This window comes from Ochlerotatus camptorhynchus, unplaced genomic scaffold, assembly GCF_037179485.1.
Source record: "Ochlerotatus camptorhynchus isolate MF236.1 unplaced genomic scaffold, CSIRO-AGI_Acam_v1.1 ptg000021l, whole genome shotgun sequence".
Lineage (NCBI taxonomy): Eukaryota > Metazoa > Arthropoda > Insecta > Diptera > Culicidae > Ochlerotatus > Ochlerotatus camptorhynchus.
Window position 1 is genome coordinate 3,115,084 of NW_027040513.1, and position 24,401 is coordinate 3,139,484.

The 24,401-nt window shown below is 38.5% G+C and overlaps 1 protein-coding gene across 4 annotated transcripts in view; it reads left to right on the plus strand.

Annotated features, from left to right (window-relative positions):
* Positions 1-24,401, plus strand: part of LOC135703785 (insulin-like receptor) — a 461,464-nt gene that overhangs the window by 293,570 nt on the left and 143,493 nt on the right. For all 4 annotated transcript variants that reach the window (XM_065225113.1, XM_065225119.1, XM_065225131.1 and 1 more), the window contains one exon: positions 4,801-4,932. In XM_065225113.1, coding sequence (XP_065081185.1) covers positions 4,801-4,932 — 132 coding nt within the window. The remainder of the gene's footprint in view (positions 1-4,800; positions 4,933-24,401) is intronic.

The following is a 24,401-nucleotide window of genomic DNA, read 5'->3' on the forward strand; positions in this document are numbered from 1 at the left end:
GCAGAATTATGATTTCCACTGAAAGACGAGTCCTAGTCAATTGATCAACTTTCTCGATGGTTGGAACTTTCATCCAGTTTTGGGCATGGCTTATTTGTTGGAATACTGGTGCAACCTACTGAGTCCATTCCAAATTAAATTGTCCCTTGCTAGAGGGTTCATGTACAGATGAAAAGTTTTCCCGATGAAAGGAATCTTCTATAAGCGCCTCAGTTATCACCAGAAAAAATATGATTGCCATATTTGACATTGAGGGCGGTCCCCGGAAGGTGTGTCAGTTATAGCACTGTGCTATGCATCTTCCCATGCAATTAATTATCCAGTACCAGCAAGAACATTTCCATTTCAATCACAGTCAGATGGCCAGCACAGCCATCGATGCAATTTCGGAAACATACCATTTAACACGCAACTAAGGAACAGCCAGGCATGTGCGTTATGAACGTAGCAATATAATAACCCAACACATGTTTTGCTGACTCAAATTGCATACCGGGATGGTCTCGCACCACAGCCCCAATAAACAGCATAAGCAAAATAAATCAAAACAAAGGCATCGATGGGCGCGCAAGGGCAAAAACCCAAATATCAATATTTGTCAGCATTATGTCCCAGGCGTCTCTTTCGTTCTCTTTTTAACCCATTAGAAGATAGGAAAATTCAATGTAAATTGTTGTAAACCGAAGGCTATAAAAGCTAATGAAATTTGTAGAATAAAACAGTCTTTTTCCAACCAGAGACTCAGCTTTCCTCAAAGCGATTTTCGACTGTAACCAGTCGTAAAAGACCGCTAACTGAAGAACTCCTCCCACGGCGAATCTAAGTCCTCGCGACTGAAGATAACCGCCTGAGTCTCCATGCGCACGTGCGAGTAAGTTGTGATGAGCGCGCCAAAGTGAGTGCGTAGTGTTGTTCACCGCAATGTTTCCTTAAGGAAGAAGGAACATTGCACAGCACTGCTTAAACAAATATTTTTAAGTTATGACCTTAACTAGTTATGAACTATGGCAATGAGTAGTGCCACTGCTGGTACCATTGTGTACATGGAATACAGTGATTACCCGATTTTGTCAACTCCTCCTTTATACCAAATATTTCTCATTCAAAATGACAAAATCGGGTCATTTCTGTAGTGTCTGGTACACCTCTCCCATACTGTCCACACTCAGAAGGCATTTTTTTTTTAATTTTAGCAAAAAGCAAACCCTTCTGTGTTATAAGATTCATGAGACATATGATCAAGCATGCAGTGATTACATAAAGGGCGAACACGAAATTATTGCGACACCGGAAATGTCATGCCAATTTTCTTATAATGTTTAGAATCAAACCAAAATTTTAGGGTAGTTTTATACATATATTTACTTCAAAAATCAAAAGAAAAGTTAATCGATGGAGCCTTGAGTGTAAAATTGAACGCATTTTCGCTTGAATGCCCTCCATCAAAGTCTTTACAGTGTCATCCGGTACCAGTTTCTCAGTTTTTTTTCCATTTTCTTAACATGTCCTTCTCGTCTTTGACTGTCTTCTTGCTCTTCCGAAGTTCCCGCTTCATTATTGCCCAGTACTGCTCCACCGGGCGCAGCTCCGGACAGTTTGGCGGATTCATGTCCTTTGGAACAAAATGGACATAATTGGCTTCATACCACTCCAGGACACTTTTAGAATAGTGGCATGATGCCAAATCTGGCCAAACTAGCGGAGCTTCGTCGTGCTGCTGCAAGAACGGCAAAAGGCGCTTCTCGAGGCACTCAGATTTGTAGATCTCGCCATTTACTGTGCCCTTTGTCACGAAAGGCTCACTCCTCAGTGCGCAAGAGCAGATGGCCTGCCAAATGAGATATTTGGAGGCGAACTTCGACATTTTCTTCTTCTTAAATTTGTCGTCCACATCGAACTTGCTCTTGCCGGTGAAAAACTCCAACCCCGGAATTTGCTTAAAATCGGCTTTTATATACGTTTCGTCGTCCATCACACAGCAGCCATATTTTGTCAGCATCTTCTCGTAGAGCTTCCGTGCCCGAGTTTTAGCCGTCGATTGTTACCACTCATCGCGTTTTGGGATGTTCTGTACCTTGTATGTATGTAGTCCAGCTCTCTTCTTTGCATTCTGGACGTAGCTCTGCGACATGCCGATCTTTTTAGCCAAATCACGGCTTGAGACGTTGGGATTTGCTTTAATCATCCGCTTCACCTTTCCCTCCGTCTTTTTGTTCTCCGGTCCCGGTTTTCTTCCAGCTCCTTTGCCGTGGTCCAGCGTCAACCGCTCCTGGAACCGCTTCAACACTCTGGAGACGGTTGAATGGTGAATGTTCAACATTTTCCCAACTGCCGGTGCGACAGGTCAGGAAATTCCAGGTGTTTGGAAAGAATTTGTTCTCTCAACTCGCGTTGGTTCACCTCCATTTTCGTTGAATCGAAAAACACGACTTCGAGTTTGACAGCATGTACACAATACACATCAATGAGAAAGTGTGCAAAATTTGGTTGATTTTTACCCAATGGTAAAAAAGTTATGCCCTGTTGAATGTGTCGCAATAATTTCGTGTTCGCCCTTTAGCTCCCTGATATTATAACGCCCGGAGATCCTTTTGTTGGTGATGGGTAATGACTGTAAAATGTCAATTGCCAGACATGTCTTGCTCAGTTGAACAACTTTGCAGAAGACAAGAGATTTATATCTGGTCACGGTACTGAGTTATCATTAGAATAATATTGTTTGCACTCTGGCATCTACTGTTGAGTGAATTACGAACTAAACTACTTACTGCAAGACGGGTCTTGCTCAGTTGAATGATTTTGCAGAAGACAGGAAACTTCTATCTTCTCACTGTCTTGAGTTATCATTAGAACAACATTGTTTGCACTCTAGCGCCACATAAAGAGTGAATTACGAACTAAACTACTTACGGATAGAATGGTCTTGCTCAGTTGAACAAATTTGCAGAAGACAGGAAACTTCTATCTACTCACTGTCCTGAGTTATCATAGGAGCAACATCATTTACAGTCTAGCGCCACCTAAAGAGTGAATTACGAACTAAACTACTTACGGATAGAATGGTCTTGCTCAGTTGAACAAATTTGCAGAAGACAGGAAGCTTCTATCTTCTCACTTTCCTGAGTTATCATAGGAGCAAAATCATTTGCACTCTAGCGCCACCTAAAGAGTGAATGAACATTCAATTTAAATTTAAGCGTTGGTTTATGTTGTTGTTCCTGTTATATTCATATGTTATTCTTTTATTTGTTCTTCATGTTGTCCTTCTTCTCGTATTTCCTCTTGCTTTGCCTTTGTCGTATACTTTGTTCTATTCCAATACACTTTTACCTGTTTCTGAAAGGTTTATTTCATCTTTCCGCTTTACTTTTCGTTTCCTTCATGTGCTAATTTCTTTAACCGTTTGCTCGCTTTCCTCAATTTTTATGCCTGCTATTTTCACAGCTAAACTTGCCCTATTTTCCCTAATCCTTATCCCCAGGGTGTGCCCCCTGCTCATTCCCTATACATTGCCATCGTCGACTGCTGGTTGTGCCTAATTTTAGAAACGATTGCTCGCAGTAAATCACCGAAAATTGCCAATAAATTTAGTGAAACAAAATAACACCAAAACCAACAGCATTCCTTGCTTCTTCTCTCTTGATCCGGGGTTTTACGTGTGCCGTTTAATTTGCCTATTCAATTGTTTGTACCTAATCTACCTGTTGTGTGTGCGTGTGTTGTCGGTATACTATGGTTGTTGCTTCGAAAATTTGGCATTTCACCGAACGCGCGCAGCAGTAGATAATCTCGATGCTTGGAAGTTGCGTTATGTTCGCTCCGGTTCGCTTTCATCGGTTACGGTCAATAAAGTTACGTAGCTGAGCAGTTCCAGGCCAAACAGCGAACAAATAAACAAATTTTAGATTTACCCTACATAATTCCATGAAACTTCGCACTTGTGCTGGAATTTGGCCATTTTGGCTACCGCCATAATTTTTAAAATGGCTTATTCGAAATTTTTCAATTAATCAGAGGTTCATCTAACCGAAATGACGTCAGCGACAAAGTTGTAAGAAACTGGATTGCTTTTTCATGAACACATGCGAAAACTTAGAGTTTTACAAAAATCGTAGAATATAAGCTTTTAGTAAAGATTTTGATTTTTTTTTTCCTCAAATAATTTTTATTGAAGTTGGGAAGGAAAGCTATTCTAATATCAACATGAAGCTTTAGTGCGATAATTTATTACCTAGAGAAAGTTCTGAAGAGGATAGATCGATAGTTCTGTTAGAGTATGGTAATGTGAAAATTTAACAGAAGTTGCAGATTAATGTGACGCGCACTCCTTTACCTAACTCACACTTTGATGGGTGAGGGGATTTGAGGTATTTCCTCAAATTCACAGGAAAACGATTGCGCGTTTGACACGAGATGACGACGTTGGTCATGACAAGAGAAGCAAAACAATAGTTGGCTAATGAAGAATTGCAGTATAACACACCTTTGCCTGAAAAACGCGAAGCTTCTTGGAATTTGGAGAGGGGAAAATAAAATCGATTCGTCAGTTGGCGTGGAACAGCTCAGCTATGCTATTTTTATCTCACTATTGCGGAGTTTTTTCTTCTCTCCAATGTCTCCCAATCTATTTTTATTTGCATTATTGATTCCTCCGGGAACGGTTCAATGGGACGGTTAACCTTTGGCTTTTTCCCACATTGTAGGATTATAGGAGGTAGTGCCTGACTATATATATATATGTTTTGTTAAATATTGATTGAAGTGCTGATCAAGTTTTTTTTTTGCGTCCCTCATTTGCAGGAAATCGGTCTGGTCTCGTTGGCCGACATAACCCGCGGGGGCGTTCGGATCGAGAAGAATCCGAAGCTGTGCTTTGCCAACACCATCGACTGGAAGTCGATGACCGTGCCCGGAACGACCAACTATGTCAAGGTAAGTTTTGTTGGTGTTTTCTGTACACTTGAAGGAAGGAAGTAAATGAGGAGGGGGAATAGCGCCCCATAATCCCATTATAGAAGGACTGCGCTGTGAATTCGCGCTCGCATATTGTATTTAAGCTTCTACGTAGGACGATTTGCAAAAAAACATTGCTATGGTTTCCTCTGGGCGAATTTGGCTTCGGTCGGTAAGGGCGCCACCTGCCCCGGTGTATTTCCAGTGACGTCCGTGAATGTGGACGATGGATTTGCAGAATTGTAATCAGTAAAATATCATATCATGCCTACGTCATCGATTTTCAACCTGGGGTTCGTGAACCCCCATCTGGACGAAAAGCACAGAGAAGAGATGCGATGTACAGCGAGCTTGATTGCTCTGTGGGGCAACGATGAGATTCGACGTGAATTCAAACAATCTACGACGATCTACGTGAATTCAAACAAGCTGATATTATGCGATGATAACTTATGGTTATAAGAACCGATGTAATTTTTGCATATATATCAAATGGAGTAAGTCCGACTTCGACCATTTTGCTGTTCTAGTGCATTAAACGCCGAATTTAATCTTCTAAACCGGGATAATGTTCCAGAGACAGGTAGGTTATCCTGGGATCGTAGATGAGATTTCTTAAACTAATGAATGAATTTCTTCTTCTTGATCCACATAGGATTCATCAAAATCCAAGATGACATTCGCCCTAGATTTTTAGAAACTGGGATTGCGATAATCCTAAACGGATTTTCATCCCAAACAATCCAAGAGAAAGGGATTTCTTGAATCATAGAAATTTTTCAATCTTAAAAAATATCCCAAAATAAACTCAAGGTAAAATTTCAACTTTTTCAAAGGTTTTATAGCATTCTACAAGTCTAAATAATAGTCTACAGAACCCTAATAAAACCCAAATTGTTACTTGAGTATCTTTCCTAGTTCCTATTCATGAATTTCCGGACTAAAACATTGTTAAAAATTCCAGGAACAGATTCTTAGAAATCACAAAAAGCAATCATAAATTTTCTTTTGAACCCCATAAGGGACTATACTGAATTAAATTCTTCAGAATCTTTGACAACGATACCTCATAGTCCAAGACAGTATTCACAGATTGCACTGATTTTAATGGATGCCAGACGTGGACAGCGCAGAATTGGTCACAGGAACTTTCCAATATCCCAGACAGACATTCTTTAGGACCATGGACAAGGATTCTCCAGGGGGTGGGGGGTGGATTGTCCCAAAGTAAATCCCAAGTAACATTTCAATTTTGATAAAGGTTTTATAGCATTCTATAAGTCTAAATAATGGTCTATGGAACCCTCATAAAATTCAAATTATTACTGGGGTATATTTCCTAGTTCCTATTCATAAATTTTTGAACTAAAACGTTGTAAAAAAATCCAGCATAAGATTCTTAGAGATTTCAAAAAGCAGTCATAAATTTAACTGTACTGAATTAAAATCAGCGATTCTCCAGAATCTCAGACAACGATACCTCATAGTCCAAAACTGGACTCACAGTTAGTACTAATTTCTATGGATCCCAGACGAGGATTGTGCATCATCGCTAACAAGGATTTTCCAATATCTTAGACAGAGATTCTTTAGGATCATGAACACTGACATGGATAGTGATTCTCCAGAAACTCGGGTTGATACCTAGTGACAGCGATTTCCAAGTCCCAGATGGGATAGTACTGAATACCGAATAGGATTCCACTAGATTTCCAAATTTCCAAAAATTTCCTCTATTATGACAAGCAGAATTTTCCAAAATCTTGGACCGATTTACATTACAAAATTGAAGATAAATACCAGAGAAAAGGATTCCTAAATTAAAGAGAATAATCTTCCTGCATCCAGAAAATATCAGAAGTGGGTCCTCCACTATCTTGATCAGAGATTCTTCCGAATCTCAGGCGAAATCTCTTCATTCCTAGTGACTGGAATTGCCAAAGGTCTCAGAGGCGACGAAGAACTCGTATGCTTGATGGAATGTCTACGAACTCTGAAAAAGATACAACGCAATCCAAACAGAATTGATCCGTATTCAAGATAAGATTTCTTCAATTTTCATTGACAGGGATTAACAGAATCTTAGACGGATTCCATAGACAGGAATTAATCCCAGGTGGTAAATAGTTTCCCTGAATATAAGATTCTGTAAATCCGGAACGGAGACTCTCTTGAGAAGGCATTTTTCTTGAATTCCAAACATGGATTCCCTGCAATATTACCCCTATCATACTTCAAACTCATGGACAGCGATCATCCAGAATTGTAGGCAGGATCCCAAGATTTTCCTAAGGCCCAGAGCAAGGACTACTCTGAATGAGAATCCTCCTAATGTTGCTGGACCTATTCCAGTCAGGATCCTTCCGAATTCAAGCTAGGATTCCCTCAACATTTACAGAAAGAGTTTTCCCGAATTGTAGAATTATTGTTATTCCACAGACACACACTACCCAAGTAACAATTTCGGTTTTATAAGGGTTCTATAGACCATGATTTAAACTTGTAGCATGCTTTAAAACCTCCATAAAACTTGCAATGTTACTTGGGTAAGATTATTTTACTGAAATCTGTGAAATTTTACCGAAATCTCAACAGCTGAACGTTCGGTAAACAGTTTGGTGATTTTTCACAGATCTTCTGTGATTTTTACCCAGATATTCGTTGAAAATGTACAGGAAAACTGTGAAAAATCACCGAACTGTTTACCGAACGTTCAGCTGTTGAGATTTCGGTAAAATTTCACAGATTTCGGTAAAATAATCTTAGTGTGCAGTTATCAAATAAATCCTAGTGATGGAAATTCCCTAAATCTTGAAGATGTTGTCCGAAATCTTCCCAAATCCATGGGACAGGTATTTTCCATAATTTCAGACATATTTAACAGAACCATGGGCAAGGATTCTCCAGAATGTCTACCGAAAAAAAAACCCGGGAATTTCGATGACAAATCAGGAAAAATATACTTCGTCCTCTCTAAAAAAAGTTATGAGCCTTGAAAAATTTCAAGACCTTTGGACTGGACTAGATTTCTTTGTTGAAATTGTAAAAGAATCTTAGAAATAAAAATTGTAGCAATTTTGAGCAGACTTTAGAATGAATTTTAGTGAAAACACCAAGACATTCCAGAGGAAATGTCCAAGGGAGCTTTGAGGTGAGCTTCAACTAGAACTCCAAGTCAATTGTGTGAGTTCAGAGTCATTTTTTAAAGTAGCTCTATGGAAAATCCCATCGTAATTGTACAGAAGATTCCAGGATTCGTGAAAAATACCAAGGGAATCGAATTTTGAGAGTACAATTCCAAAGAAATTGTGCGAGAAGTTTTAAGGAAATTCCGAGTATAATTTCAAGGGCCTCTTGAAACGGATTTCTAGGTAATGTACCGGAGAATTCCAAGTGAATTTTCAGAAGAATTAATAGGATAACTCCAAGATAATTCTGAGCTAAATTTGACGATAGTTCTGAGGTGAATTGCATGTGAATTTTAAAGACAATTCAAGCGAATTTATTAAAAAAAAATAGACAGAAGAATGTTCTGAATATTACTTAACATCCATGTGTAACTTGTATTTCTCATCGCGCAAACTACGAACTTGCAAGAAATATTGCTAACAAAGAGAAACTGTTGCATACAATAATTGTAACATTTCATTAAATTGTTAGAAGCATTCTGAACAAAAATGTGTGAGAATAATCAAATGAAATCCTGCAAAATTTTGAGCGAATTTTCATGGACAAATTTTGAAGACTTCGAGCGCAAATCCTCCTTCAAGATCCAGCAAAAATGCTGCTGTCTTAGTAATGGCCATCTCTTGTGATTTCTTCGGTTCAATCGCATTTGGTATTATGTTGAATATAAATTTATATCGCACATCCTTAAACTTTCCCAAATTCCTGATAAACAAAACCGGGAAATTGCTAATCAGGATTTGCTGGTCACCATGTCTAAATCCCAAGATACAAAGATTACCCCGACTGCAGACAGAGTTCTGCCAAATGCAAGAGGCTTACAGAATTCTAGACTTCTAGATAAAGCTGCAATTAGGGTGTAACAGCTTTCGTAAACAATGGCTTCTCTAGACGATTTCTCGAAAGTCATGCCTCTCTCTGGCCAATCGACATCACCATCGAGTAGAGGAAGACTTCTCCTACCCGATGGATATATTGGTTTGTGTTGGCGTGCCTTGAATTCCTAGAAATCAATGAGAGAAGTAATTGTTTACAAAGGCTGTTACGCCCTAATTCCAGCTCTATCTAGACTTGTTAATATAAAAACTTTCCCTGAATTCGGGAGAATAAATTTAGGCAAATCCCTGAGAATGAATCTTTCTGACAGACAGAAATTCTCCTAAATCTTGCACAAAGATTCTCTAAAACCATGGATTGGGGTTCTTCAGAATCCTGTCTTGTAATTGGACTCGGCTTTTCCCTATCTAACTTCACTCAGACCGCTAGTCAGACGAAGTATATTAAAACAAATTTTTAGAGACAGGGATTTCTTAATAACTAGAGACAAATGCATCCTAGAAGTGAATCTTCCCAATTCTGAGCTTAACTCAGATGCTTCCAAAGGCGAAGGTCCCTAGATTTTAAGAAGTAGCACACACAGAAGGATTTTTATTCCAGATAAAGGGATGATTCCCTATTGAAGGAATTTCTTCATTTTTGATTATGATACTCCTTTGAGAAAAATATATTTTTTCTGAATGCCTGAGACAGGATTTCCAGAAGAACATAGATATTATCCAAGGAGGGATTTCTTCGATTTTTATAGGCAGGGTTGCTAAAAACAGTGGATGGATTTTCAGTTCAAAGATAAATCCCACAGGAAGGGGTTTCCTAAATTTCCCTGGTCAATAGGAATCTCTCAAAACAAGAAAACAAATCTTATAAAATAATCTTCGAGAAGCCGACGGGGATCCCCAGAGTACTAAATTGATTGTCATTCCAGAAACAGGGATTAATCTCAGACACTTTCTTAATTTCTATATCCAAACGACATAGATTCTTCAAAACCCCAGGATAGGATAGGATTCCACTTATTCCAGTTAGGATTCTACCGAATTTAAGATGAGATGCCCTTGGTTTTGCGGAACAGGGATTCCCAGAATCTTAGACAGATTTCCTTTCCAGAAACGGACAGTCGCTGATTCATCATGATAAGGGTTTCATGAATCCCAGAGATTAAGATTTTGAAAGAAGCTTAATATCTAGAATCTTCTTGCATCCCTTAGTTAGCGATCTCTCATGTAACAAGGCGCCTGCACATAGCAATAGGCAATCCAATCAGGACGACTTGATCAAGTCCCACTGACAAATCATATTCAGCTTGGCGCTGTATGAAGGGCCAGAAACGGAGGGGTGGACCCGGTAAGCAGAAACGTCAACGTGAAACCCACCGGGAACAGAATAAGAATCACCTTCCAGCAAACAAGATCATATTATTCGCAATGGAACAACTCCTCGTTCTGAAGGATGCCCCATGAGTGTGGAGAAGAGCCTGCCTTTATCCTCGAAATGTTAGCCACAAGAAGTTGGCAATCCCACTCTCCCTATCCAAGGGGATCTTCGTATATACGCCCAGAAACCTTAGTTATTTTGACACCAACTAAACTTCTACTGGACCCTATCTCGATTTAAGTCCGACATTAACCCGACAATCAATGAATTTCGATCAAAGAATCTAGCTCAATTGCTAATGATTTTCCTGAATCTTAGAGATGTGGAGTTCGATTTCAGAGACAGGAGTTTTCTGAATAGCTTGGACTGATATTTTCAAATCAAGCAAGAGTTTCCATGAATTCCAGGTTAGTTGACTTACTGAATTCTTCAAACAGAGGATTCCATTCCAGGTACAGAGATTTTCTTAATCCTGAACTCCAGAACAAGAGACTGGCTTAGTTATTAGAGGGAAAATCTTGCTGAATCCCAGAATCAATGATGTCCATTCCAAAGACAGGGGTTGCCTGAATTCTAGAGATAAACACTAACCCAAATTCCAGCACAAGTGATTCCATGAAATCCAGAGGCAGCAACTGGTTTAATTCCTAAAGAAAGAATCTTCTTGAATCATGAAGACAGGGACTCCTTAAATGCCAGGGCACCTGCATTCTTGAGGTGATTAATTTCTGGAGGAAAAATCTTTTTGAATCCTGGAGACAGGGATCTCCTCTTCTTCTATCCTTCTTTTTTATCCTTCTTTTTCGCATTTCAAGCTTATTGCTTATCGCATATTAGCTTATTGCGTGCTTTCAACTTAGTGTTCTATAGATTCAATTCCACAGTTATTTATTGAGAGCTTTCGGTGCTGTACCATTTTTGCATTAATAGAATTGTGTGGCAAGTAGAATCATACTCTATGCCCAGGGATGTTGAGAAATTTTACATACAACCCGAAAAATTCTTTGACAGAACCGGGAATCGAACCCAGCCGCCTCCAGCATGGTCTTGCTTTGCAGCTGCGCCTTTACCGACTGAGCTAAGGGAGGTCCAGGGAGAGGGATCTCATCAATGCTGAATTCTTATGATAACGATACCCTTACTCCCAAAGCAAGTGATTCCTTGAATTCCAGAAAAAGAAAATAGCTTATTTTTTTACAGCATGTGCCTTCCTGAATCCTAGATGAAGGCATTTTCAGTCCAGAAGCGGAGGTTTCTATAGTAAAAAGCTTCCAGTCAATACCAGAAACGTAAATTTCCCATAATTCCCCTATAAACTTCAAAGGGCTCACCCAAATTAGCTTAAATTTGGGGAGAATGATCTGGAAATCGATGAAGCTTGGTGAAGCGAAATCGATATTTTGAACCGCCCTGAAGCGCCCATAAAACGCACCAAGATTGTGATTTAATCGTTTTTTGCTAAAGTAGGCACCCCTTTTTGGACGTTGTGTAAGGTCTTCTCTAGGATAGTCAGTAAAAGTGCGATTGACCATGCTGTAGGTGGCGGGTTCAATTCCCAGTCCACTTTTTTGGGATGGAAATTTTCTCGACTTTCCTGGGTATTAGAATAGAAATGAAGTTCCATAAAGAAGACCAAGAATGCGTTGTCAGGCAACCGGTAACTGAAATCCGTTGCAGGATAGTTGTCGCAACGGTTTTGCGACATTCCGAAATCACTCTATCACCGATTTGATGAACCTCCAATGGTACTCGACTATTCGAGACTAATTCTTCAAAATTTCTCACCGGCCATTTTTCCACACCGTAGGAAGCGAAATGACATCATTCCCATTTTTTCGCACAGATTTCATTGGCCACCACAAATCTTAAAAACTTACTGTTCCCGATGATGTACGATGACGACCAGTGCCGTTTTGTTCAAATGACGACAAGAATATACAGCCGAGGTCGTACAACCTAACCTAAATTGCTTATCTTCCCGCCGCCGTGCCGTCGTCCGTCGTCGGTTCATCTGTCCATCGTCGAGCGTAGGCGTCGATCCGAATCAAAACAAACCAACAGGTTAGCGTTTCACAGCAAACCGCCTCCGCATCAATCTCGTCGTCGTCGTCGTCGTAGTCGTTCAACGTTTGTTCAACGGAACCATATCCGGAGGCCCCTCCGGTCTTTGCCGTCGTCCGGTTCGTCGTAGTGTGATCTAATGAATGAATGGTTGGACCCTGGCGAGTGAATGAATGAATGAGCGTAAAATTTATGTCGGTCAGACACAGAGACCTGCTACGTGCAATTGGCATTCATAAGCGTCGTCGACGACGACGCCGACGACGACGACGACAACGGGAACGCCTTAATTGGAATGGAATCTTTCGTGTACTTTACTCTGCTCATCACAGTGATTAGTTGATTAAATTTGTCACGTCACCCCCCGGAGTTCGGTGTAGGTAGGCTTTGGGACGTTTATGGACTATCGTAGTAGCCGGATCCCGCTGTGGGTTACTATGACGTCGATGGCGTCATCGTGGGCACCCACGCACCGTACGTCGCCTACTGCGGTGCCAATACCGTTGATGACGCCTGCCATTGTCATCTTTCAAGTGAGATCACTGACGACGGCTGCGGTTGTTCAAAATGCCCCGAAATTTGTTCGTTCGAATTCCCACCACCAAACTCAATAATATGTCAGAAGTAAGTTTCGTAAAACAACAAATCAATTGGTCTGGAATGGGTGCTAAACTTAGCGCCTCCGAGACACGATATTTTTGGAACATGCAAACGAAAATACCAAACACGCCCCCGCCGTCATCGTCGTCGTCGTCGTCGTCGGCATGGTCGTCCCTATTCTTGTATATTTGTGGTACTAGCGGACTATATTTAGACACAACACATGCACCACAGCTGACGAATTGCCAAATCATTAATAATTACCTCCTTCTCTAACGTGATTGCGGAAGATGTTTTCGACAGGAAACATGTTTTAAATAAATCACGCATGTTCACAATTGTTGACGTAAGTTTATTTCTAATTCTGTAAAGAATTCAGACTTGCGAAGTTTAAGATGCCATTTTGGGGTTCTTAACACTTTTTACTTTTGGCTTTGTTGGCCACTTTGGCGTTCTTAAGGCTTTTTGGAGGTTTCTTGTGCCATTATCGGCGTGTAAGTATAACTACAATTTTGTTTTATTGCTACAATTTGGGTCAGTGATCCGGGAAACCCGGGAATTCGATGGAAGAACTGGGAAAGTTAATAAACTTATCATACGGTCACTTAAATTAAGAGCTGTATTTATGTTTTTGATGGATATACAAGTTTATTAATAAAAATAATGTTTATTTTTTCTACATCAACTCATTATGAAGTTTATAAAAATTAAACACATTGCGAAAAGTAACTGTTCTTTTCACATGACATGTCAAAACAATATCAAAAGTAAAAATTAAGTTTATTACGGGATTGAACATACTTGCACATTTTCTTGGAGCTCTTCTCGTAATTAACTTAACTTAAACTCTTCTAACCATTTCCTCCTTGGAATCCTTCTTAAAATTCCTTTGCGACCTTTATGAGATTCCTTTGAATTTCCTCTCAAAATTTTATTTAAACTCAACTCTTATCAAAAACCCTTTGAAATTCTCTTTCTGGTTTATTTTTAACGTTTCTTTGAGAATTAATTTTAATTCTTCTCTAATTTTGAAATTATCCTGAGGCTATAATTGCTGTGATTTTTTTTTTTAATTTCCTTGAATTTCTTGTTTGATCCTTCCTCTATACTCCTGAGAAATTGTCCTCAGAACACGTTTTTAATTCTGCTTATAATTCTTTTTGAACTCCCATCTATATTCGCTTGTAATTCTCCTTAAAATTCTCCTCATGATTTCCATTAGATTCTCCTCTGAATCGTATAGAAATTTAATACAGAACTTCCTTTCTTCAACTTGGGGAATTCATCTCAGGATTTTTTCAGAAATTTATCTCAAAATTATCTTGGAATGTGGTTAGAACTACGCGTAGAATTTTTCTCATGGTTTTTTAGAAATCTTCCTCAGCATTGTAACTAACACTTAATTCATTGTAAATCCTCCGCAAAATCCCATTGGTACATTCAACATTTGCTGGGGTTCCACTCCACCGAAAAAAAAACGGGAATTAACCGTGAATGAAAACAACCGGTAGGGTTGCCAACAAACCGGGAATACCAGGAAATGACCGGGAATTGGAAAAGAAGCCGGGAAAAGCCGGGAATTTGACGGGAGAACCGGGAAAAAAAATCAATAAACGTTAACATATTGCAACACAAATTGAAAGTTGAATAAAAGCTTGAGCTTAATCAAGCAAACATATGTTTCTTCAGCTCAAAATTGTCTATTCAGTTATTAATCATATTAAACCTTTGAAATTATTTGACCTTTCGCCTTCAGAAATCCTTTGGAATTCTCCTCAGTATACCTTGGAACTTTCTTAAGAATTTAATTAAAATTCTGCTGCACTTTTCTTTATTTTTCCTCAGAACACGATTCCTTCATTTCGCATTTTTCTCGAATCTTACTTAAAGTTCTCTTGTGTTTTTATTTCTTTTTAAATTCTCCTCATAATCCGCATATATTTCTCTTCAGAATCACCTACGAATTCTCCTTGAAGTTCTCCCTACAACTATTCTTAGAGTTCGTCAGGACTTAATCCTAGAATTAATTTGGGATTCTTGTCATAGCTCCGTTGAGTTTTTCTTTGAATTCTTCTAAGAATTTTGAATTTTCATATTTCTTTAAAAAAAAATCTTCTAATTATTTGAATTCTGAACATTTTTTTAAGCCCATATAATTTTCCATGGACTGTATTTTTTCCAAATTTCGAATCTAGAAAAAAAATCTAAATCAGGGATCTAGAAACATTTTCAAAATCCCACATTTTGAGTATTTTTCTCAGTTTCATATTGTTGGAAATTAATCCAATCCTGTTTTTTTTCTTCTAAATCTAGGATAGATATTCATAAGTCACAAATTAAAAAAGGCATATTCTAAGACACTAGACACATGTCAAAGCCTCAGAATTTAAGAAATTAAAATTTTTCTTAAGGCTAGATTTGTTTTTAAGAATTATATTCGTACAGATCGCGGAACTTTAAAAAAAAAAATGTCTTGCGCCGTATCAAGTTCAAGATTTTTTTAAATAAAATCTTAAATTCGGTTCCGTTCAGCCCGATAGCGTTTGGCTATGCAACCTTAAAAAAACCATGAATCTGGTACTTTGTAAATTGTGTCGCTTTACAATCATAAGAGGACTAAAAGTAGTTATTCAAATTGATTCTTAGTATCTCGAAAATAACGTGATATTGCAAACATTATTTTTACTAAATATTAAAAACCGGGAATATTTTGAGATTTGAACGGGGAAAACCGGGAAAAAAGCGGGAATTTTAAAATGAAAATTCACTGGCCACCCTGCAACTGGGAAAACCGGGAAATAATCGGCAATTTGATTGGAACTTTAACCCCGACTTCAACATATTATTTTTTTTTTAAATAAATATTTAAAGCCCGATATCACTCATAATTTTGAAGCTAGCCCCATAATCTTCAATAGTTTTCTAATACAGGGTGTCGACTACCTGAAAAAAAACCTGGAAAATCAGGGAAGATCAGGGATTTTCTTTTTGGACCTGGAAAATCGGGGATTGTCAGGGAATTTCATTCAAAGTCAGGGAAATATTTCCTTCTAACAGGAAAAAATTAATAAGTATGGCTGACTTCACTAGTTTCAAACAGCCTAATTACTCGTTGTAGTTTGAGGATGGTTTTCAATTTCATATTTTCAATAGTGTTGCAAAGTTGTGCTTGTTCAATGCTTGATGTTGCATTTTGTAAGTGGAGCAAATAAAAGTGTATTTCGATAATTTTGAGCCTATTATAAACTCAGCTCCCACTGGGTGTTGTCGCATTCCTGAGTTAAATCGAGATAAAAAATCAGTTCCGTAGAGACGCTGGACGTTGTTAGTTGTGCACCATTAAGCAGCTTATGGAAATGTGCTTCTCTTAATATATGTTATACCTAATTGCGTCTGACAAAATTTAACCTTCAAGTGCGTGTGCTCAATCGAGCTGTGTCCAACAAAAATCAATCACTTGAGCGCATTGGAGCGCTTTTGAGTAAATGCAAGAATGATCAAGAGTTAAGCTGGGCTTAGACAAGGCAAGTCATTGATCAACTCAGTTGAATTCAATTGGCTTGAAAAGTTGAGCCTGGTTTTACTTTTTCCAATTCAAGACAGTTTACACGTTCAAGTCAGTTGAATTCAACTGAGTTGATCAATCGACTAAACTCAGCTTTAAAAGAAGAGAATGATCTTTTTTTCTGAATACTTCTAGTTCTTGTTCCTTATTGTGTTCTTAACAGCTTGATTAGCGCAGAGAACTAACTGAATGAGAATATATGAATATTATAATGGTCTTGCTTGGGAGTTTTTTTTATTGCTTGGAGTAGCACTTTTATGATTCAAACATACGTAGACAAGCATTGCTTTGACAGCATAGAGTGGCTGTATTAAGTATTCTAGGTCTTCATTGTAAACCTGGTTAGCTCGTAAAATTAGCTTCACAGTAAAGTTTTAGTATGGTAATGTTCCTGCTATTGCTATTTAGATGGAATTACCTTACAGAATTTTGGAGTTGAAAGCGTTGTTTTTACTATTTCCCATCGGAGGAATCCGCCCGCGGTTTTTGTTAAGCATATTATCCGGAATAATTTTCTTACAGAGCTGGGTCTCATAATGTGCTCAAAAACAAATATAATGGGATTAAAAACAAGTGTTTCATATGTGAAATGCAGAGTGACCAGTGAAACGGGAAAACCGGAAAAAGTTGGAATTTGAAGTCACCGGGAAAATCCCATGAATTTAGTTGACAAATCTGGAAAAACATACCTCGCCCTCTCTCCGCAAACAATAAGATTTCAAGACCTTTGGACTGGTCTAGATTTTCAGGATAACTACAGTCACTTCGAAGAACTATTAAGAGAATTTTTGAATTGTTTTCGAAAACAAATTTGAGCAGTTTTTAGAATGAATTCTAGAGATAACATCAAGATCTCCCAAGAGTGAAGAGGATTCTAGGATTCTTGAGAAATACCAAGGAACGGGAATTTTAGGGTACAGTTCCAACATAATTAGGCGAAGATCTATAAGGATAGTCCGAGTATAATTCCAAGCGCATTTCGAAAGGAATTTCTAGAGAGTGTTAATGAGAATTCCATGCAATTTTCAGACGAATTCCTCCAACACTTCAAGATAATTCTGAGCTAAATTTGAAGACAATTCTCGGCGGGAGAATTTCCCCTGCCAGAAGGGGGTTTACAAGTTTTGCTCACAAAAGCTAATAGGCCCTTTTCAATTGTTGGTCTGAGGTGAATTCTACGGAGAATTTCATGCAAAATAAAAAAAAATAAGCTGAAGTGAATTCTTAGAAAAAGTTTAAAATTCCAAGAAAGGATGAATTTTATCAATTTTTTTGAGTGTTCAGCAGAGAATTTCTGTACTTTTATAAGAAAAAATCAAGGGATTTCCAGAGAGAATTTCAAATTCATTTTTGAAGAATTTTGGAAAGATCTCTGTGAAAGGAAATTAATCTAAAGGAAAGGCTTGAGAACAATCACATAAAAGCCTGTAAAGTTTTGAGCGAAATTTTCATAAACAAATTGTAAGGACTTCGAACCTGTCGCAGATCCAAATTCAAGATCCAGCAAAGGTGTTGGTGTGTTAGAAATTACCCATTTAACCTTAGGCTTAATCGCATTCCGTTTTGTGCTTAATGAAAATACCGAAACCGCAATAATTTCCGAAATTCCGGGAGAAAAACGGGACAATTGCTAATCGATATTTGCTGGTCACCATGAAGATGAAGGAGATTTGGATGAATTTATGCCCCTAGGGTAGAATGCGGATCCAACACGAGATTTATGCCGTTTTTGCATTCTATAAAATGTATGGAACGCTTAATTTAATTTGAAATTGTACTGAACCACTCTTCGTGGGTTAGAGGTCCGTGTGGTATTTCATGAAAAATGTCCATAAAGCACTAATTTTTAGATCAGGATTCATATTCACTGTGGTAAGTGATGCAATCAGTAAAAGCAGGAGACTGTTTGTAATTTAAATCTAGTGGGATAGGAGCCTCCCTTAGCTTAGTCGGTAAAGGCGCAGCTACAAAGCAGGACAATGCTTGAAGTGGTTGGGTTCTATTCCCGGTCCGGTCTTGGAATTTTTTGGGTTGGAAAATTTCTCGACTTCCCTGGGCATAGAGTATGATTGTTCTTTTGCCACAAAACTATACCAATGCAAAAAAAAATGGGTACAGGCATAGAAAGCTCTCAATTAATAACTGTGGAAGTGCATCTAGAACACTAAGTTGAGAGCATGCAATAAGCTAATATGCGATATGCAATAAGCTTGAAATGCGAAGAAGAGAAGAAGAGAAGTGCCTACGGAAGCGACTACTGCCTTTTCTGGAGCAGCACGAGGTGGATTGCCTATTCTGGACGGACTTGGCAAGCTGCCACTACTCAAATTCCACCAAACAGTGCACAGCGGTCCAGAATGCAGATTTAGGTGGAATGATATGTTTTGAGCCTGAAATTGAAGCTACAGACTAAAAGTCTTTTCTACAAAGTTGTTCCTTATAGTTAGGCCCTCATTTTTATGACAATGAATTCTAGGGTGATTCTTATTATCATTAAAATCAAAAATCTAACATTTTTGTTTGAATAAATTAAGGTATACATTCTGTGGCAAAGTTATAGCTGAGTTAATTTCAAGCAACTTTGTTGAAAACAACTTTTTTGTATTTCTTAAATTGGCTGATTTAGAGCTATTTTCTTGAATTGAGTTAGGGTGGCTCTAAAAAAAACCGTTGTTTTGCTCTAGGTTTCTTATTTTAAATTTCTCAGCAAAGGTGTTTTGAAATAACTTTTAGACCTGTAGAAAGCGCAAATTTTTACTGTAGAAAGCTTGAAAGCTCATTTTAGAGTAATTTGTCGGAGTTGACTTAGGGTGTTCCTGGAAAAATAGTTTTTTAGCACTAACTTTTTTATTTGAAATTTTTCATGAAAGTCATCTTCTAGAGACTTTTAAAACTCTTTAAGGCGAATGTTTTATAGCGAAATTTTTTAACAAATTTTTTAATAACATACCTCCCATTTTTTTATTTGCCCCAACCAGAGATATTAACATTTGAAAAGTGCATATTTTTAGTATAAAAACGTCAATAACTCTTGATCGGCGAAAGATATTGACAAGCTTTGTGCAGCAAAAATTTGCGCCTTCTAAAGATCTAAAAATTATTTCAAGACACCTTTGCTGAGAAATTTGAAATGAGAAAACTGGAGCAAAACAACTGTTTATAAAAGTTGTTTTCAACAAAGTTGCTTGAAATTAGCTCAGCTATAACTTTGCCACAGGATGTATACCTTAATTTAGTCAAACAAATATGTTAAATTTTTGATTTTAATGATTATAAGAACCACCCTAGAATTCATTGACATAAAAATGAGGGCCTAGCTACAAGAAACAACTTTGTTGAAGAGACTTTTAGTCTAAAGCTTCAATTTCAGGCTCAAAACATATCATTCCACCTAAATCTGCATTCTGGACCACTGTGCAGTGGTACAGTGAAAATGGCATCACAGTGGTTCCCATGGAGATGAATCCGACCAATACTGATCTAAGGCCAATTGAGGAATACTGGTCAATTATGAAGCACATACTGAAATAAAGCGTACAACTGCAATTGACCTGGAGGATTTCAAGCGGAAATGGAATTAGGCAACGAAACAATTGGTAAAAGTTTGAGCAATGGCCTATGGTTAGAAGGAAGACTGAAACAATGGTCTTACAATAAGCTAATAGCTACTCATGTATGGTTATTATAGTCTTTTGAATTTTCGAATAATTATCACCGAAATATCTCAGAATTCACATGAAATTTTGTTGGAACTTTCCTCGGAATTTAATTAGTTCTTTGAAATGCTCTTCATAATTTCCTTAAAATTTTGTTTTGAATTTTCTAAAAATTATCACCGGAATATCCTTGGAGAACTCCTCAAAATACATAAATTTTCCTATAAAATTTGTCGCAACTATCCTCGGAATTCAGAATTCAATTCCTTTGGAATTTTCCTTGGAATTACCTTAGTTTTCTTAAACTCTTTTGGAATGCTCCCAGGAAGAATTATTTTCAGTATTAGTGGTCTTACGAATGAAACCCTCACATAAAATGTATAACATGGTAATTCGGTCTATGCATCCTATGCTTTTTATTAGGATTTGAATGTAAATCAATTTCAAGTTAATTTGCATTTCAAATGAAAATATACACATTTTTTTCAGAAAAATTAGGCCGCTTATATTCTATAGAATCTCTACTATAATCAGAATGTATACTACCAAGAACATAAATAACTGTAGATGATACATTGTTATTATTATTATTATTTTTACAGGCTGCAAATGATACTCCCTTAACTCAGTCGGTCCCTTTGCTCAGTCGGAACGCAGCTACGGTCCATGCGGCTGGGTTCGATTCCCGTCTGGTCTAATTCTTTTTCGAACTGCAGCGTGCTTCATAGGATGGTAGATGAAATGCAGTCCAATTTAGTCGTCGCAGAGCGTGCAAAAGAAATTGCTTTTGGACAGATTCAATGTGTTCTTCGTGTATGGTAATGTATGGGCTCCATACTATGTGGCAGTATTCCAGAATAGGTGTTACATATGTGCATTACATTACATACACAGTAATTTGATAGTGTATGGGTCCTGAAAATTGTAACTTGTAACCTCTTAATGAGGCCCAGCATGCTATTTGATTTGCTTATGATAGTGCTATAATGTTCTACAAATGTAAGTTTGGTGTGCAGTATTACGCCTAAGTCCCTTACAATTTTAAATTTGTCTGCTATTTCAGTTTCTTAAATGTTTGTTTTTGCAAGGGGTTCCCATTTTTCTATTAATTGTTATTGCGTTAAATTTGTTTACGTTGAGTTGGAGTAGACTTTTGCTGCACCAGGTGTAGAATAGATTTATTTCATTCTGGAATATTTCTGCCTCGGAGACATTTCTTATTTCTATGAAGAGCTTCATGTCGTCTGCACACACAATAATTTAATGCTCTTAAGTATGAAGGAAATGTCGTTTACGTACAAAATTAAAAGAAGTGAGCCCAGATGAGATCCCTGGGGGACCTCAGAGGTGACTAGAATTGGTTCTGAAAGTTTATGTTGAAAGCGTACAATTTGCTTACGGTTTGTTAAGTAGGACTGGAGCCAGTTCAAAACTCCGGCTTCCATTGCTACTTTCTGCAGCATGAAGAGTATTAACCTATCGATTCTTCGGTATATGGAAACTATACACGCAGGCAAAAGCACGTCAGAATTCCATAAAAACACTTATTAATTTTTGTCCTAAGAAATGAGTATGAATTTCATTGATTTGCCTTATGAAAAATAATGTTGACAAAAAAATAATCAATCCGAGCAGACTGGAACCGGAAAATCGATGTTGAGGTTAGGGGACCCGTGTGGTTGGTGACCACTCGTATTTCAACGCTTGGGAAAATGAAAAGGTTAAAGGCGTTTAAGAGCTACCTCATATTACCCGAAAAACATTCATAAGTAACGCTTATGAAATTCATATATGTTGTTCATAAGTCACGCTTATGAAATTCTTCAGTCTATTTGCTTCAGTGTATGCCTCTAAAGCTCTAGAACCTCATTGAAAATGCTAACTTGTTTGTCTTCGTGTTCGTGTGGTTAGCGCCGTCCCCCGTTGTTCAGGCGTATTGTGTGAGGGTTCGATTCCCGCTCCAGCCTGTGGAACTTTTTCGTAAAAGAAAAATCTCCCTACTGTGGTCCATTATCTAGCGTTAAGTGTTCAGTCTGGTACAACCTCAAAGTAGCAATTCGATCCACCGCAATGAAACACCAGTCAAAACAGACAGAACACTGAATTTAAAATTAAACATGGACCAAAATGCGACAGTAGGCCAAATCGTGCTCATAGAATAATGCGTTTGCACTATTTCTCTTTCGAAACAATTCTCGGAGACTTCCAAGCTCTTCTTCGTTCGCACCTGGTGGTGAATGAGTAATGCGAATGTGTTGACCCGCTTAACAGCACGAATTCATCACTCTCCTTCGCGCAGTCCTCCGCTTTAAAATTCTTCGGAAAACAAACACTTTCAACTTTCGACTAATCTCCCCGCTAAACTGGGCTAATCACTCTAATTATGTCGGTTCGAGAGAGAGAGACGGCTAAAACAAAAGCACGAACGAAACCCGAAATACTCACACTCGCTGCCAGTGGCACGCTCGGATTCTTCAGCCTGATCCGTTCGTCCGTCCAATGAAAATAATGAAACATAGCAGAACCAAAACAACGCGCCTTTCTCACATGACATGAATGTGTCACAATTAAATAATTTGAATTTTAGACCATCATCATCACATCACCAGCCATGATCACATTTGCCATCACACACCGCTCAACCAATCCGACCGACAAGTCAGTCAAGTCGCGAGCGAGCACATTCCTTCTCGTCGCCTTAACATTCGATGTTATATCGGTACATTAGGTGCTTTGAAAGCTTAGCTTAGAGCCAAGGGAAATTGTAACACAAACACGAAACGGTGAAAGAAGTGTGACAAGTTGTTTATCACCACCCCAGAGTCCCAGTCTCGAGCGTCGCATCGCGATGGACGATTTTTTTCTTCTAAAATGTATACAGACATTTCAAAATAGATTCCTCTGCTCCTCTGCTCGCTGAGCCATTCTCGCTCTGTCCCTCTCGCGTCCGTGGGGCGCGCGCTTCTCGATCAATCAGTCAAACTTTCCGGTCACGAGAAATTGGGTGCTGCGTTCGTTGTTATTGTCATCATCGTTGTTGTCGCGCTTGGATCTCGAATCTTGGAAATTGAAATCGTTCATCATGCCCCGATGATGGGCAAATGGGCAACTGATTGTCTAAATTGTGATTGCACTCGAGGTGAAGGAGGTCAATTTCGTTCCCTTTCGCAATTGGTTCGATTGCGAACCCAGTAGGCTTCGAAGGGTTAAATGAGCTAATTGGTTCACATTTGGTTTAGAGAGCTAGATGGGCATTTAGCAGGATTGGATTTTTTTCGTCGAACGATAATGGGATGGTACAGAAAATGTTCGGTTAAGTGGCAGAGCAATTTTGCAAAATACTCAAAATGTCCAGCTGAATGCATTTCATTCACCAGAAAAGATTATCCTATGGCACGAAAAAAAAACTCAAGATTGCTCAATATAAGAGCGATCTTGAGTTGTTGGGACAATGAGTTTTCTTTTTTTTGTACTTGTTGTTACGAATCATTACACGAATCACAATTTTCAGTGAAATGATCCAATCCTCAACAAGCATGTTACAAATTAATGATCTGGCCGTCTGTCTGCCTCGTTACGTTCAAGATGCCGTGAGGGTAAATGTTAAGGTTACATTGCTTAAGTATCCTGGGCACCTTCAGTGGTACAAAGGGCCAACGTGAAAGACTTCCAATCCGAGCGGTTGCTTGCTTTCAATGTTTCCGTGTTGAGGCTCCACCGCCATGAATCCTTGGATCTGCCTCTGCTGCGATGTCCTGTTGAGGTCCACACCAGCTCCACATACGTTCTCGAATTTCAATTACTCAGTTATTAGAGTAATTGAAATTCGAGATCGTAAGTGGAGGTGGAGAGTTTTGTAAATAAAGAAGTATGGCATTTTAGGATATTTGGATGAGTACAGACCAGTGTTAGGAAAATATCAAAACATCAAATCTCACCAAAGATCAAGATCACGCTTGATTTTCGTAGACCAAAATCAACAAGCAAACAACTGCAGTTGATGTTGCAAGCTGCGATATAGCAGCTTGGAATATCCAGCTAACAAAACTCGCCAGCTGCAAATCTCACCAAACTGTGGTGAAATTGAGTTTCATGATTTTTGATTTATACCCGAACGCAACCGAAACTACTATACTGGGTGGCAGCAGTCGCTTCGGGTCTGCCATCGG